Source organism: Littorina saxatilis, linkage group LG3, assembly GCF_037325665.1.
Source record: "Littorina saxatilis isolate snail1 linkage group LG3, US_GU_Lsax_2.0, whole genome shotgun sequence".
NCBI classification, from domain to species: domain Eukaryota; kingdom Metazoa; phylum Mollusca; class Gastropoda; order Littorinimorpha; family Littorinidae; genus Littorina; species Littorina saxatilis.
In genome coordinates, this window is record NC_090247.1 from 38687719 (window position 1) to 38704688 (window position 16970).

Consider the following 16970-nt stretch of genomic DNA (forward strand, 5'->3'; position numbering starts at 1 on the left):
AATCCAACTGCACAACTGATAAACAATTTCTGCTGTGTTATAGTCTTCAATGCTTCCAAGTTAAAACCCAAACTGTGTTCCTAACACGACCTAAGTTCTGGGAAAGGAAGTTTGCTCTCCGACAACCTTGTTCCTAATGCTGCCAACACACACAAAATAGCAACAACAAAATTATGACAGAAGATATAATTCTGTAATTCTGTTTGTCGGAAAGTACACTGGTGCCACTGTTTGAAAGGTGAAGGTGGGGGAGGTCCGTGACCTAGAAGAGTTTCCGCTCAACGGATAATGGGATTAAGACATTGTAAATGGGTGGGTGGCCGAGTGGTAACGCACTTGCGCTCGGAATCGAGAGGTTGCGTGTTCGACCCTGGGTCGGGCCGCTATTTTCTCCCCCCTTTCCTAACCTAGATGGTGGGTTCAAGTGCTAGTCTTTCGGATGAGACGAAAAACCGACGCCCCTTCGTGTACACTATATTGGGGTGTGCACGTTAAAGATCCCACGATTGACAAAAGGGTCTTTCCTGGCAAAATTGTATAGGCATAGATAAAAATGTCCATCAAATACCCGTGTGACTTGGAATAAAGGCCGCGAAAGGTGAACATTCGCTTAACAGGCTTGAGGTTTGCTGGTCGTTGTGAATGCGTAATATATTGTGTAAAAAATTCCATCTCACACGGCATAAAGCGCTTTGAACTTCGGATAAGGCGCTATATAAATAAAGAGAATAATAAAATAAAGAGCATAATTGTAAAGTTATGATGTTGCGCTATATAAATGCTCATTATTTTATTATTATTATTATTATTACCCTACTACAACAACACAGACCTCTGCTACCCCTGTGTGTACACCATAGCCTAATCTGTCTTGACTGGGGTGGGGACTACAGAAAACACCACGCCTCAGATCAGATTCAACAAACTCCTTTTATTTCCCCCCCCCCCCCCCTTTTTTTTTTAAAACTTTTTGTAACCTCAAAGTACTAATTTTGTTTCGGCTGACCAGATTTCACATCAACCTAATTTTTGGGTATCCTTCTCATTCTCCTTTTTTGCTGTGTTTTGGTGAATTATTATAAGTGGTTTGAATTATTCAAACTTACCATAGTTTTTCACCAGAACAAGTATTCTTCTCCCAGTACTGACTAGGTCATCAAACTAAGTACACAAGTAACCCCTCCTCCAACATGTATCATCAAATCATTCTTCAGAAACCTCACATACTCTAAAAGGCTACTTTTTTCCTCAATGACAATGCCCAAGAAAGCCTGGCGTCAACTTTGAACTCATTACACAGACATACACTCTATCCTCAGGAGTAGGTAATCTTGCATCCTCCAATACATAACCTAAAGGGAGCTAACACTGCATTTCAGGTTAGACAAGGTAAACACCGGCCACAAGGGTGTTACTTCCCTTCTATAGGCCAAACCGGCTTAGATTATTAGTGTTACTTTTCTACCACATCAACTGAAAATAAAGACAGCCAGACCAACAAAAGAAAATGACCAGCAACATAAAATCTTGAGAAACCAGACAAACTCAAAATGTTAGAAAAATAAATTGAAAATAACCAAACTTAACCCTTACACTGGTGCAATTCTATAACACATGTTACATAGCCACTGGTGAATTAACAGAGAGAAAAATAAAGAAAAACGGTCATATAGGTTTTTGCATCCATGGGAGGTAATCGGAACCGACCAAACAGACTGAGCCAGTAGCGCGACATATGTCGTGACAACCAGGTGACAGTATACGTAAAGTAGCGCGACATATGTCGCGACAACCAGCCTAAGGGTTAACCAGCTAGCAGGGTCAGTGTTGATAATGACTACTGACATGCCCCAGGAGTTGACACAAACATGCGGGATCACAGATACATCAACCAGACCCAACAGGAAAGGTCGGACTCAGGGATGTGACAAGGGCAGAAACTATAAAGCGCACAGAGTAGTACTTCCCTCCTGAGCACCCCCCTCCCCCCCAAAAGCTCAGAAATCTCTATAATTTTGACATTGACAATCAGTCATTTCCTGTGTTTAAGATTGACACGAAAGTGTATTTCCGCGGATCCATGTACAAATCCTAGACAACTATTTGAACTTGCAGCAATCGTATGTTACTAGTCTCGCTGTGGAAAAAATAGCTACTGTAGGAGCACCTCCGAGTAAAATCCAGCTCTCTCTGGTTAGATTTCAAACGGAATTTCTTGACCGCTGCTAACACCTCTGACACAGAATGAGTCATATCTATAGATACTGACCTTCTCTTGGAGCCATGTCCTGCTGTGTGGATAATGTCGGGGCTGGATTCAGAGGTTGTGCGACGCTGCAAGAAAGGCAAACCCACAGAGACCATCAAAGTCTGATTCATATACTTTCTTTAATTTCCATTAAGTTATTTTATTTATACTTCATTAATGGGGCCCAAGGACTGTTATGCCGGGGTGGAAGTAGAGATAAGCGCCTACTTCCCAAGAAATGCTCCAAATGGCTTCGTGTCTCCAAACACCTCTGACAGTCAAATCCAGCTCCTGGCCTTCACGTGGCGGGCCCTGTCTTCGACTAACAGGAGAAGGGATGCAGGCGGGTCACTGGCGCCTTAAAACCAGCTGCTTCGGGCAGATGGGGCTCGTTAACCTTGGATGGTCGCTCATCTAGGAGAAGGACAACTCCGATTTCAAAACCCGCACTGCCTTGTGTGCGCCTTGGGAAAGGCAAAGGCTACAAGAAGGAAAACTTTGACGTCAAACCCGGGTAGAGTGGACTCGACAGCCCAGCAAGGCAGCTACTCTTGGGGAGGAGGCAACCCTGAGTAAGAACCTCAACCACTGAAGACGGAAGACAGCAGCCAACTCGGCGTGGGGAGAAAATCGGCTGTCTACGCTTCCACGATAATAAATCGAACGCAGAAGAAGAAGAAGAAATACTTCATTAATGGCAGAATTTGACACAATTATTGCCTCTTGGACAGTAAAGGTATAATACTCACTTAGTTAATACATCTACTGTTAGCATACCTGATCAGAAAGTAGTTTATTAAGCATGCATTGGTCCACAATGTCTCATGAAGAGTTAATCATAATGAACTTTCTCATTTAACAAACACTGTATTAAAAGAATGCCTAACTTTTTTCCACAGCATGAGACAAAGCTGTTAATTTCTTTTTACGTTCCTTTAAAAATCTAAGCTGCAAACCAAAAAGATGGTGGCTTTGTTTACAGTCCTAGCTGAAGCCATGGTTATCTTTCTCACCCTTTTCATGAAAACAAATCAAAGCGAAAATACACATATGGTACGCCTAGAAAATACAAGAAACTTGTTCATAAATAAAAGCCATTGGACAACCTATCAGACCCTGTTGGTTTTTTCTCTGAACACCCGACTTAAGCAAAACAATGTTGATATGATGGGGATTAATAATAATGAAAAAGAAAAATCGTACAGAAGCTTGTTTCTTCTTGAGCTCATCCAAAATTTTCAGCATATCCTTGTCTGCTGATGCCAAGTCGAAAACGGTATGGCTCTGGAACACACACAAAAATCTGTTCAAAATACACACACAGAAGCAAGCTTATCATCATCATCATCATCATCATCATCATCATCATATCCCATCCCATCATCATCATATCCCATCCCCCCCCATAAGTCCATCAGCCTGTGTGTGATCACCTAAGGGAAGTAACCTCCACACTTTATCCCTCTTCTGTAAGAACTGCATCCATCAAGAGCATGTAGAAGATGATCAAGTTCTCTCTCAGCTTAGTAGTTTCTGCCACTGGAATGCTTAGAGATTGTATATCCCGATTTTACATAAGGCCTAAAAAAAAAATAGGTGTGGTTACGGTAACCCGACCTACCCTATTTTTAGGGGCCGACCCTATAACTTTTTATTACATTTGTTAAAACAAAAAAACACACACAAGAAAACGAGTGCAGAAAACGCAATGAAAGCGAAAGCGCCCGAGTCGCACACTTATTTCCCTGTCAAGTAGGTTTAATTTGTACACATTAGAAAAAAAAGTTTAAAAAAAAAAAGTGATTGCCTACCTTCCTACCCTATTTTTTTTTGGCTATGTTACCGTAACCACACCTATTATTTTTTTGGGCCTAAGAAGAACATTGAGATGTGGAAAAAAACAACCCCACCCATCCAACAACAATAAACTAACTAAATATAATCAGTTACCCAAGGCACTGTACAGATAGACAAATGATAAAATGCTTTTTTCAATCATTCATCGTCAAAATACAAAATTCATATCTTAGAATCAACAACAAGGCATAAGCTTATTGCAGATGCAACTGATCATTTTTTTTAATGGCAGAACTATTTCACGATGTTCTTTCTGATAACTACGAGGTAAATGAGTAAGGTCACGAAAGCAAATCAAAACAAAGAAGCATACAGCGTTGTTCTTGATGTCCATGTCACACATATGTTCTACATATTGTTCTTTCAAATAACTGGGAGGTAAATGTGTAAGGTCACAAAAGCAGATCAAAACAAACCAACATACAGCGTTGTTCTTGATGTCCATATCACACATATGTTCGACGAGGAGTTGACAAGATTCTTCTTGCCCCCAGTGGACGGCCGCGTGTAACGGTGTCCAGCCGTCATTGTCACGAGCGTTGATGTCTGCCCCTGCCTGGAGTAAGACGCTGAAAGAAACCAACTCTTAATTAGACAAAAATTCATCCAATTCTTACTTCTATCCTATTTAAAAGAATGGCGAGAATGTTTTATGCTGCCTGGGGAGGTGACTTTGAGGCATACACTCAAGTGCTTTCTTTTTGGTGTCTGTGCGGCTAGTTTTCAGTTTGAACCAACAAAATTTAATCATATATGTCCTTTAGTCTGGAGGTAGAATTTACTGTTAGTTTGTTTTAAAAATGACATATGCAGTTTAATATTTGATAGGGCCAAATGTCATGAATAAGACCTGTTCAGTTTGAAGGTAAACACTGCAATAACCAGACAACAATTATCTGATTCGGTAATCAATTCATTCCACAGGGCACATCCTTGACCTCTCCAATCTTGACATGAGTTTATCATATAATAAAGCATACACTCCAATTTTTTTATGAACAACAACTCCCACGCACACTCAAGCTTTTGCCTGTAGATAAATTGCATCCATACAATCATTTTCCCCCTTAACCATAACACAGCTGCAAGGCTAACTTCACTCAGCTTTCCCCTTTCACTCACTTCATCACATTGATGTATCCTTTGGCTGCCGCCACGTGGAGGGCAGTAGCGCCTGTCTTGGGATGAATGTTGTCCTCAATGTTGTTGTCCTGTAGCCAGCGGTTGGCATCCGCCATCATGCAGTCCTCTTCTTCTCTGCGGGCAGAATCTGCATCCACACCTGTTGCACAGAAACGCAGAATGATACGATTTATTTCCCCACAGCACTGGCAAGTACTTTCTAAACATTTGTTTCATACTTCTTCTCACAATGATCTTTGAAGAGTGCACTAGCATACACACAACAAGATACAAATGCAGAATAAACCTTTTTAAGGAAGGCCAGTTGCTTTCAATTTAGTTAACAAATTCATTGTGAAAATGCAGGCAGAAAAAGGTTTTTTCCACAGCAGCAGTTCTCATTTATTTTAATCACCAACAGTTCAGACCCTTTCTCAATCAGGTAAAATTTAAGAACAGTTGAAAACACTTCAATAACTCTAAATCATGATATTGATAGTGATGAGGTTAAAACTTTAACCTTTTTATAAAAAAAACCCAACCCAGTTCTAATTCCAACAAAAATAATCCAACACTTTAAGACAATTGTCACGCCCAACCATAACAATAAAACAAGTCGCGTAAGGCGAAATTACTACATTTAGTCAAGCTGTCGAACTAACGGAATGCAACTGAACGCACTGTATTTTTTCACCAAGACAATACAGCTTCGTCAATCGATCCCCGCGTGAAGGAAATCGCTCACCTCCCACGTGCAAAACGTAGTGATATTGACACGCCAGATTAGCGCGGTAGCGTATTGTGCTAAGCAGGAAAGCGCGCTTTTCTGTATTCTTGTTAACTTTCTGAGCTTGTTTTGAATACAACCTATCATATCTATATGTTTTTGGAATCAGGAAATGATAAAGAATAAGATGAAATCATTTTTGGATCGATTTCTTAAATTTTAATCGAAAGACTAATTAATCTATTTTCGTTAATTGTGATCCCATTTTAAGAGTAAACATGACATATGTATATATTTTTAGATTCAGAATGTGATGAAGAATACGATGCAATCAATTTTAAATCTGTTTGCAAAAAATCGATTTTAATGACAACTTTAATGAGCAAACTCATTAATTAATTTTTAAGCCTCCAAGCTGAAATGCAATACCAAAGTCCGGGCTTCGACGAAGACTACTTGACCAAAATTTCAACCAATTTGGTTGAAAATTGAGAGCGTGACAGTGCCGCCTCAACTTTCACGAAAAGCCGGATATGACGTCATCAAAGACATTTATCAAAAAAATGAAAAAAACGTCTGGAGATACCATACTTAGGATCTCTCATGTCAAGTTTCATGAAGATCGGTCCAGTAGTTTTCTCTGAATCGCTCTACACACACACACACACCACGACCCTCGTCTCGATTCCCCCTCTACGTTAAAACATTTAGTCAAAACTTGACTAAATGTAACAATCAAGAAGACTTGCACCCACTATCTGTTTACACACATACAGCAAACCTTTCACGCATTAGTTTCATCTCTATGAGGGCAGTCACACACGCGATAAGGATTTTGCAGCACGCAAGACATCGACAATATAATGTAAGTTGGGAACATTTTGGAGCAGAGGATTATTTTTTGTGTCTCCCAAGGGCAAAGAAACATGACTAAGTTGGGAAGACTATGTCTGTACGTACAAGGTATACAAACTGACCTGTATCAAGGTAGGCTATATATAGGGACGAGACAACTAACACTGAGAAACAGGAAAGAAGGCTGACTTCTTGAAGTACTCGTCACTCCTATCTTCCTTAATCTGCTACGAACTGTGGTTAACTTTTCCTTGTTTGCAAGTAAAAGCAACAGGAAAAACTGTGGCCTTTTCAAAATCAACAGCTATCATTTTCAAAATCAACAGCTATCAAAGAAATTCAAGAAGCAAAAGGCTTGATCTGCGCAAAAAGTATCAGAGACAATGCCGCAACAAGTATAAGCAGAGATCATTTCTAGAGAATGTCTGCCAAACAAACAAGCCAAGCACTAGGACTGTGGTCTTCGAATATGTTATATAGTATATTTTTATTTCCTATATCTTATTGTCTTTCGGGAATTCGATCAAGCAAATTTGGGCTACTATCCCTGGGCATAGCAACAATGCAGCGACATAATCCACATAATCGCGCTACCTGATTCTTTTTCCTGCATGTGTGTGTTCGTATTTACAAGGCCTGAGACTTTTGCTGTGACCTTGGGATCTTTACCATGCACATGCGTGCATATGGGGGTGTTCGAACATCGAGGAGAGTTTGCATTAAGTTGACTCTGGGAAATAAATCCCTAGTAGAACGTGGGGGTCGAATCCACGCCGACAGCGACTACTGGTTTCAAAGCCAGCTCCCTCGACGACTGACCTATATATCTCCCTGCCATTAACAGCGAATTTAAACGTGACTGTGAGTGTGATATGGCAGCCTTAATCATCACAATCCCCCAGCTTCTCTTTATTTCAGGATTTTTTTAAAACTTCAATGTTTGTTAGGGCCTGATGCATTTGCAGCGGATCTGCTACATGGCTGAATCATGCACCCTTTGAATTAGCAAGAAAATTGTGTAGTTCACACACCCACCCATACACATGAAACACTGGACAAGTTAACATTTGTGCAAACTCAAAGTTATGAAACTTTGCTTAGTGTAAAGAGGGCCCACCCACGTACCCTTTGTGTCCATCTCTTTTTGCAGAAGATTTTCCATTTCTTCATCTTCTGCAATGTCAAGGGCAAGGTCTCCATCATTGTTCACAGCTGCCACGTTGGCCCCATGCTTCAACAAGTACCTGGAATTAAACAAATAGTAGCGTAGGCATTAGAGGGGTGTGTATGTTAGTCTGTGTGCACATATATAATGAAACATAACCAAAATAGTTATTTAGATATTAGATTTTTTTTTTTTTTTACTTCAAGACATTCATCATTCAAAAGATTTGATTTCTACTTTTTCTATTTATTCTTTAAAAAATAAAATCTGTCTTTTTCACCAATAGTTTTCAGAAAGTGTTCGAGTTTTCCAGATGAATTGCAATAAAAACCCAGCAGATGCTCAGCTGGACAACATATTTATGATATAACTTATAACTGGACTGAGTCTTAATTTTTACTGGTGCTTCTTATCACATTTCAAACAAAACCATGCACATGTATTGGGAAAAAAAGTGTTCCCTGCGGACAATGTGGTGTAACGTGGCAGGTTATTACAAAACCCAGCAAGAGTTAATTGTAACGTTTGCCCAATAAATCTACAACACCATAAAACTGTCTTTGCAAAGGCAACAGAGACTGCACAAGATATTGTATTTGTAGATCAAACTAGGTTACAATTATAACTCACTCAATATTGATTTTTGTTGCCTTTGCCTAGAGTCAAAGTGAGTGTTGTGTGTGTGAAGAGAGAAGGGGATGGGAGGAGAGACAGGTGTGATTGTGTGTGCCATGATGGGATGGGGGGGGGGGGGGGGGGAGTAGGGTAAATGGAGATTAATTTGAAGAGGTAAACAAGTCGCCTAAGGCGAAAATACAACATTTAGTCAAGTAGCTGTCGAACTCACAGAATGAAACGGAACACAATGCAACGCAGCAAGACCGTATACTCGTAGCATCGTCAGTCCACCGCGCATGGCAAAGGCAGTGAAATTGACAAGAAGAGCGGGGTAGTACTTGCGCTGAGAAGGATAAGCACGCTTTTCTGTACCACTCTTCGTTTTAACTTTCTGAGCGTGTTTTTAATCCAAACATATCATATCTATATGTTTTTGGAATCAGGAAGGAATAAGATGAAAGTGTTTTTAAATTGATTTGGACAATTTAATTTTGATAATAATTTTTATATTTTTAATTTTGATAATAATTTTTATATTTTTAATTTTCAGAGCTCGTTTTTAATCCAAATATAACATATGTATATGTTTTTGGATTCAGAAAATGATGGGGAATAAGATGAACGTAAATTTGGATCGTTTTATAAAAAAAATATTTTTTTTTACAATTTTCAGATTTTTAATGACCAAAGTCATTAATTAATTTTTAAGCCACCAAGCTGAAATGCAATACCGAAGTCCGGGCTTCGTCAAAGATTACTTGACCAAAATTTCAACCAATTTGGTTGAAAAATGAGAGCGTGACAGTGCCGCCTCAACTTTCACGAAAAGCCGGATATGACGTCATAAAAGACATTTATCGAAAAAATGAAAAAAACGTCTGGGGATTTCATACCCAGGAACTCTCATGTCAAATTTCATAAAGATCGGTCCAGTAGTTTAGTCTGAATCGCTCTACACACACACACAGACACACATACACCACGACCCTCGTCTCGATTCCCCCCTCTACGTTAAAACATTTAGTCAAAACTTGACTAAATGTAAAAAAAAGACAGAGGCTCAGAGAGAGAGAGAAAGAGAAAGACTCAGAGAGAAAGGGGGGAGGGGGAGATAGCGATAGATAGAGAAAGAGAGAGAGAGAGAGATAGATAAAGAGAGAGAGAGAGAGAGAGAGAGAGAGAGAGAGAGAGAGAGAGAGAGAGTGAGAGCGAGAGAGGTGGAGAGAATGAGGTGGAGGGGATGGACAGAAAAAGACTGGAGAGAGAGAGTGAGAGAGAGAGAGAGAGAGAGAGAGAGAGAGAGAGAGAGAGAGAGAGAGAGAGAGAGAGAGAGAGAGAGAGAGAGAGAGAGATGCTTCACTAAAATTAACAGTAAATTATAGCTCACAGTACAACTTGTAGGAATAAAGGGACACTTACCTTGCTATTTCTGTGAAACCACAGGAGGCAGTGGCGTGTAGGGGCGTCCACCCCTCGTTGTCGCACACATCCACGTCTGCCCCCTCCTCCACCAGGAACTCCACCATGTCCAAATTGTCGTCGATACATGCCTGAAAACATGAAGTCAGAATATTCAACACTGGGCCTGTTATGTCAAATGAAAGAAAACAATAATTAATCCAAAGCAGTATGAGATGGATGTCCCTGAGCCATACCTGATAAATGAAAAAGAAACACTATCAGAAACACAAAACTGATATTGACATCATTTTGTGGCCCCAAAGCAGAATCAGATAGATGTCCCTGAGCCATTCCTGATAAAAGAAAAAGAAAAAGAAAAACAATCTAAGAAACACACACCCAAAAACCCACTGATAATGATATCGACATCATTTTGTGGCCCCAAAACTTGTAACGTGGGTTTAACAAACATAAATCTTCTACCTGCACAAAAGACAACCAGTCCTTTATCAAATTATGTTAAAAAACAACAACAACAAACAAACAAAAAACACACACACAGTGAACAACCATACTGTCCTAACACTAAAGGAGCGACACCTTTTCAAACAACATTATAAAAGTGTGAAACAACAGGTCAAGTTTCGCTATAACCACACTCCGGTTTCGACCTCATTATTCCAACCTGACCTTCAACCCAGGTGAAGAAACAGGAGGTGCAAGTGACACTCCATGCAGGCTTTTCTTCCTGTGTGTAGTAATAAAACAAAATCTCAAGAGAGACCTATAGGTAGAGATTGTGGCTGGAGAGAGAGTTGGGAAGATCAGGCAGAAAGTGATACAATTACAAGCTGAGTAAAGAAATCTCCAGACCCATGTGAAACCCTAAGGACACCTGTCATTGTTGAGCACAGGTTTTTATGTTTATGCTGAGCAAACTGAAACATAACCCCTAGCTTCCCTCATGACTCTAAGTTACAGATTTGGGTGAAGAAAAAAGGAAGGTTGAAAAAGTTAGGTCATGAGGATGATAAGATCATGAGCCCTAGCTATAGGCATATAGCTGCAATGTATTATATTTTTTTTTACTTGACACTCATGGCTGAACTTAATTAAAGTGCACTCAATCGAGATGGTCGCATTAAAACATTCTCCTCTCAATCCCCATCACTAGTTTTTGATGTCATCAATTTTGGCACAGTTGAAGTTTGACATTTTCAGAGATGGATGCTGATGATAAGAAAGAGGAACTTAACCACTGTTAAGGTCAGTGGGTACACTGTCAGGTCTCTATCAACAGATTTATAACCCAGTTATTGTGAGTAGTGTAACTTGTGAGAGTGAATCTTGTGGCTGCTTTATATATATATATATCAAATATGGAAAGAATAACCAAAACAAGCCTTCACGTTTTCACCAATATTTCGGCCTCGTGGCCTTCGTCAGGGTGTTCTATAATTAGCTCGCACGATGTTTACAAATATCCTTTGACGCAATGTCTGTCTATATATATATTCATAATCAAGGAAATTGAACTCTCTGGCACAAAAATCCCGTTAGTTTATCAGCCCCAAAAAATTAGTCAATGATTGAATCAAAAACAGGAGTCAAGCTTATACATATCTAGTTTTTATAAAGAATAAATATAAGCTAGCTCTCAAGGTGTTCCCCTTTCTCTGCTCCCACCAACTATATAACTGACCAGCTTATAAATGGTCAAAGCATTACTGAAAATATTCTAAACAGCAATCTTAATTAATCTTATGATTCTTAATAGATTCCTACCTGACCCCAAATTGTATTCAATATTTTACACCCTTTATGCAGATGCAAGGTGATCCATCCAGAAAATATGCAATTAAGGAATGCAAGTTAGCATCAACAGTTCAAATGCCTCAATAGGGCTATGTACATGAGTATACACAGCAGCAGCAGCAGCAGTCAGTTCAAAGAGGCATCTGAACCCTGCCCCCGGACTGCTACAACTAATGAGATAGTTCTACAACTACAAGTGGAACCAATGCCCTCTCCAGTCCTTGTTACTTCCAGAGCGGCCCTCTAAGGTAGGTGGGGCTCTCAGCCTCACATGGCTAGTTCTTACAGCCCTTTTCACCTGTTTCACTTTGATCAAGTCCTAGTCTTCAACTATGAGGTTCTGACATGCTTCAAAAAACAATCTTTGGGGTTAATACTTTTCATGCCAATATCAAGTTACCGGAACCCTCCCCTCTCACACAACGTCTTTAACCTGTCGCTAGTGAAGATACACCCCATGGGCTACTTTCACTATCTTTTTTTAATTTTATCCGCTTTGCTTTTGCAGTGGATGGGAAATATGAAACAAACACTGAAGTCAAAACAGTAGAAAAAAACACTGCATTGGTTAGCTGTTATTTGCTGCTGTTTACATGATAAGCTGTAAATGTATTATTACAAACAGAGAGACAGAAAGTCTGAGAACTCTGTCTCAGTCACATACACTGTTACACAACCACGCAATAGAATAGCTTAGCCCCAGGACTGCTCTGAAATTCGAAAACTGAAATCAAATGTATCCTTTAATTCTATACAAATACTCCAATTCTAATCATCTATTCAACACTAAATCCCACGACCTAAACAGACCTACAGAGCTGTGTATTAGCTTGTATTTGTGGAGAGATAAGCGGCCCACTAGACTTCACTGGGTGAAGTGCTGCTTTTGAGCAGACACTAACTCAGTCTTTTGACATGGCTGGCTAAGGTGGTTATAAGTTCAGAGGTGATCCAACAAGAGTATACTAAGAGAGCCAGCAGGCAATTTTGTACTGAACTGCGTAAAGTCAAATTGTTTGGTTTCACAAGAGAGAGAGAGAGAGAGAGAGAGAGAGAGAGAGAGAGAGAGAGAGAGAGAGAGAGAGAGAGAGAGAGAGAGAGAGAGAGAGAGAGAGAGTCAGAGAGAGAGAGAGAGTATATGCCTGTATGATACAGTAGGTGTGACTGTACAGTGTACTGACATGCATGTGTATACGTGTGCATGCAATGAGTATGTGTACAGGTGTGTGCTAATATTTAGTCACTAGCTTAGGAATGACTGATATGATTCTCACAGTCAAAGCAAATGCTTGGCACTGGAGGTGTTAAAGTGCTTCCCCTTCTGCACAACTTGTCCACCTTTACTTTTATCACCTTCTGTTTCAAAGAGGGCAGTCTTTTCTCATCAAGACCACATTCTTGCACCAGCAGTGATAGCAAAATGGGACTGTAATCACTGACAATGGCTCTAACCACAAGAGCATTGCAAACATTACCAACGATTATTCCCACTGACTGTTAATCTTCTTCAAACTCCTTCAGCCTTGGGAACTATGAAACAGTGTAAGTCTTGGTCTTAGTCAAGTTACAATTCAATACTTCTAGCCTCCTCCATGACCATAAGGCCAACAAAAAAAATTGGTGTGGTTATGGTAACATAGCCAAAAAAAATAGGGTAGGAAGGTAGGCAATCACTTTTTTTTTATTTTAACTTTTTTGTCTAATGTGTACAAATTAAACCTACTTGACAGGGAAAAAGTGTGCGACTCGGGCGCTTTCGCTTTCATTGCGTTTTCTGCACTCGTTTTCTTGGTTTTTTTGACAAATGTAATAAAAAGTTATAGGGTCGGCCCCTAACAATAGGGTAGGTCGGGTTACCGTAACCACACCTATTTTTTTTTTAGGCCTAACCATGAAGGAAATAGGACTTTTTCCCTTTCTTGGAGAAAGTCTGGTACAGAAGTCACTGTGACTCAGTGTGAGGCAAAACTTTCAGTCTGAGTTTGTGACATATTGTGCAGCACTAACAATTCTTAACACGCAAAAACACATAACTGTCATCTCTTTTACGACTTTCTCCCAACCAGACAAATTAAATTCAAAATGTAACGCAGTAATCAGGTTAAAAGCAAGAAACTGAAGATACACATTTCACTACTTGAATTCCACACACACCTTTAAAGGCTGACATAGTCCTATTTAATTAGTTTAATTACTTCCAGGGCTTTTCCCATCGTTGCGGGGATGTATAAATTAAGCTTCCTGCAAAGTTTTAGGTTTGAAGTCCTTACCAATTACGAGAAATAATTAATTCTTTATTGCATTGTTTAGCAACAGTTCTCCAGGACTTGGGCTATTTTTAGACCGTTGACGTGACTTTGTGATGTTTCGTAAACCAAAGATGGTGTCTGAGACTGTTCTGTTTACATTCGACACTATCAACACTTTGCAATACTGAAATAATTTTTTCTGTGTTCGAACGCAACAGCCAATCGTTATTATATCCCCTTAGGTACAGTTTTATAACATTATTGGCACATGTAAACAATATGAATTAATTAATGACCGCTACGAATATGGCAGCCTTTAAGGAAATAAAAACTAATCTAAAATGTGTTTACAGACGTGCAGTCACTGAAGTCAGTCACCATTTTACGTACTGGTATTAATTCTTAATCTGTAATTTTACATGTAAGCTGAACAGAAGAGAAACAATAGGCAGCAGAGGTATTGTAATATATGCTTTGTATTTCCGGCACAGTGGCACTTTGTCCCGCCTTCATCAGTTCAGACAGATTCAGGGATTTCCTCAAACAGGAACCTGGGGTCACTAACACAATGAGTGGAATGCAATGGGAGCTGTATAGGACATTTACTCCCACTCACCAATTACACTTCATTTGACCATCCTTTCGACTGAATGGCTGAACTTCTTTATTTTTGTAACACCTACAGCTAATCTTTTTCATGTGAAAAAAATGGCTAGTAGAAAACTATCATTTCAAGTCATCCAAAACTGAGCTGGCATTTCAGCAGAGCTGCACAGAACAAAAAATACCCGTAATTTAAAGTTTAAAACGTACCAAAATTGCAGAAACCTTATTTGCCAAAGAAAAATCAATCCTTACTCCTAGCAACATATTCCCTGATCAAATGAAATACGTACATTATACAATTACATTCCTGGTCAAAACATGTTTTCATGACGATTCAAAAATATAAAGTTGTGAAATCATTTTTCAGCTACAGATAATTTGACACACTGCTCCTTCAGGGGAAAAAGTTCATAAGGTGCAGTCAGAGCTGTTAGAACATACACTGTGTCAGTAGCACTATTAGTATTAGTATAGCATTAGCAATCATAAACTGGGTTTCTAGGGCTATCAGGTCCGGGTGCTATTTACTATTAGCAATCATAAAAAAAATCAATTTGTTAAAGCGAGATATTCCCACCTTGCACGGTCTTGAGGCTGCCGAATTGTGTTGTGTGTTCAAATTTAACCACAAGGTTAACATTATTAAAAAATAATATATATCATATAAGCTTTCATGGATCTTTGAATGCTGAATGTGACAGCTTACATGGCTATAGGTGGAAAGATAAGTAATTGTAGCAGACCTGCAGTTCACTGTTTGTAACTTTTGTCCGACTGTGAATCACTGAATGTGATGTTTTGACTCCTTTCACTTTCAGTCTGATTCTGTAGTGTTAGTACTGTTGAGAAATCTGACTTTCTGCACCCCACCCCCAACCTTCGCCTTTGCTGATGAAAAGGAACAAGAGACTGCAGGTGAAAAGAACAAGAACCTGCAGGTGAGAACTAAGAATAAGAAATTTGCTGATGAGTAGAACAAGAACTTGATGAGTTGTTTAAAGACATAGACTGATAGAGTAATTAACCGTCCACATTTTAGTTCCATACAGAATCTACTGACTGTGCCCTCTGTGCATCCTTCCATGACTGGCATGTTATTTAGTTCACTTTGCTTTTACAGTGTCAGTTGAATCTGAGTAACAAATCACTACTGTACTAAATGTATTGACAAATAAAGTATAAACACACACACTTTATAAAGACCACTAAAGCGAGCATTGCTGGATGCAGTTTTGATATAACATTGTAATATTCAAAGTTTCGAAAGTTGATGAACTATTTAACTTAATAAAGTTTCTCAAATACCCCCCCCCCCCCCCCTCCCACACACAAAAAAAAGATCCTTTACACTTACAGAACAATTACAAAGCAGTCCTGGGTTCAAAAATTACCTCGATCTCGAAACATCACTACCCTTCAAACATCATTTGCTTCTCCTTCCCTTCCAAACATCAAGCATCAAAAAGCTTTGCTCACTGCACTGACGGTACACTACAAATGAACATTCAGGGCAATTTGTGGCAGTGTTAAGTCTTCCATGCTGCCCTGGATACAGGCGTAAAGTTCAGAGGGGGTACAGACCTGGATTTCCTTGTGTACCGGGAGCCCCACTATCTAAAGGTGTGCCTTGTTTTCCCCCAAGAAGCCTGCACACCTGGATCTCTCACTCTCTCTCTCTTCCTTCTCATCCCTCCCTCCATCCTTCCTTTGATTTAATCACAGCCACTAAGCATTGCTGCTAGTTTACTGCAGCCACCTTTGCCCGGTTATGTGCCAGTACTATTACTAGTATTAGTCTACCACGTCTTCTTTGCTTGAGAAAACTGAAATTAATGTTGGAATACCGCTGAGATTGTTTGTTTACTGGTGGCAGTGATGCTGAATAACACAAACAGAAAAACACCTGCACCTGACTGACAAGCAGCCAGGATATCTGGAGGAAAAAGCCTCTTCCGAGTCTGGCACACAAACTCAGAGCAACTATCACACCTGTACAAGGGTTCCCCACATTACTCTCATCCTCCCTGTTTTGTTCCTGTGAGTTGCAGCAACCTGTTGCTGTCCTATAAGAAAGCATTCGCTTTTGAAGAAAATATTTGTTAAAAAAAAAATCTTTTTTAGGTCTCGAGGATTTTGGGGGTCATTTTATTTCACAGACTTCAGGTTCAGCTGTTCTTGAATGTTAGCGTTAACTTAAACTGAACACATTATTATTAATATCATCAACCTAACTTACCCAATTCATGAATGAAACAAAATTATTCCAACGCATTTACTGTCGAGTAAACTAGTTCATAAACCCAATGA

At 39.6% G+C, this 16970-nt stretch overlaps 1 protein-coding gene across 15 annotated transcripts in view; it reads right to left on the bottom strand.

Moving 5' to 3' along the window:
- Positions 1-16970, bottom strand: part of LOC138962311 (protein phosphatase 1 regulatory subunit 12A-like) — a 108680-nt gene that overhangs the window by 76932 nt on the left and 14778 nt on the right. For all 15 annotated transcript variants that reach the window (XM_070334070.1, XM_070334079.1, XM_070334075.1 and 12 more), the window contains exons 2-7: positions 10012-10142; positions 7935-8053; positions 5228-5387; positions 4530-4674; positions 3452-3532; positions 2270-2334 (exon numbers count right to left, since the gene is read on the bottom strand). In XM_070334070.1, the coding sequence (XP_070190171.1) occupies positions 2270-2334; positions 3452-3532; positions 4530-4674; positions 5228-5387; positions 7935-8053; positions 10012-10142 (701 nt within the window). The remainder of the gene's footprint in view (positions 1-2269; positions 2335-3451; positions 3533-4529; positions 4675-5227; positions 5388-7934; positions 8054-10011; positions 10143-16970) is intronic.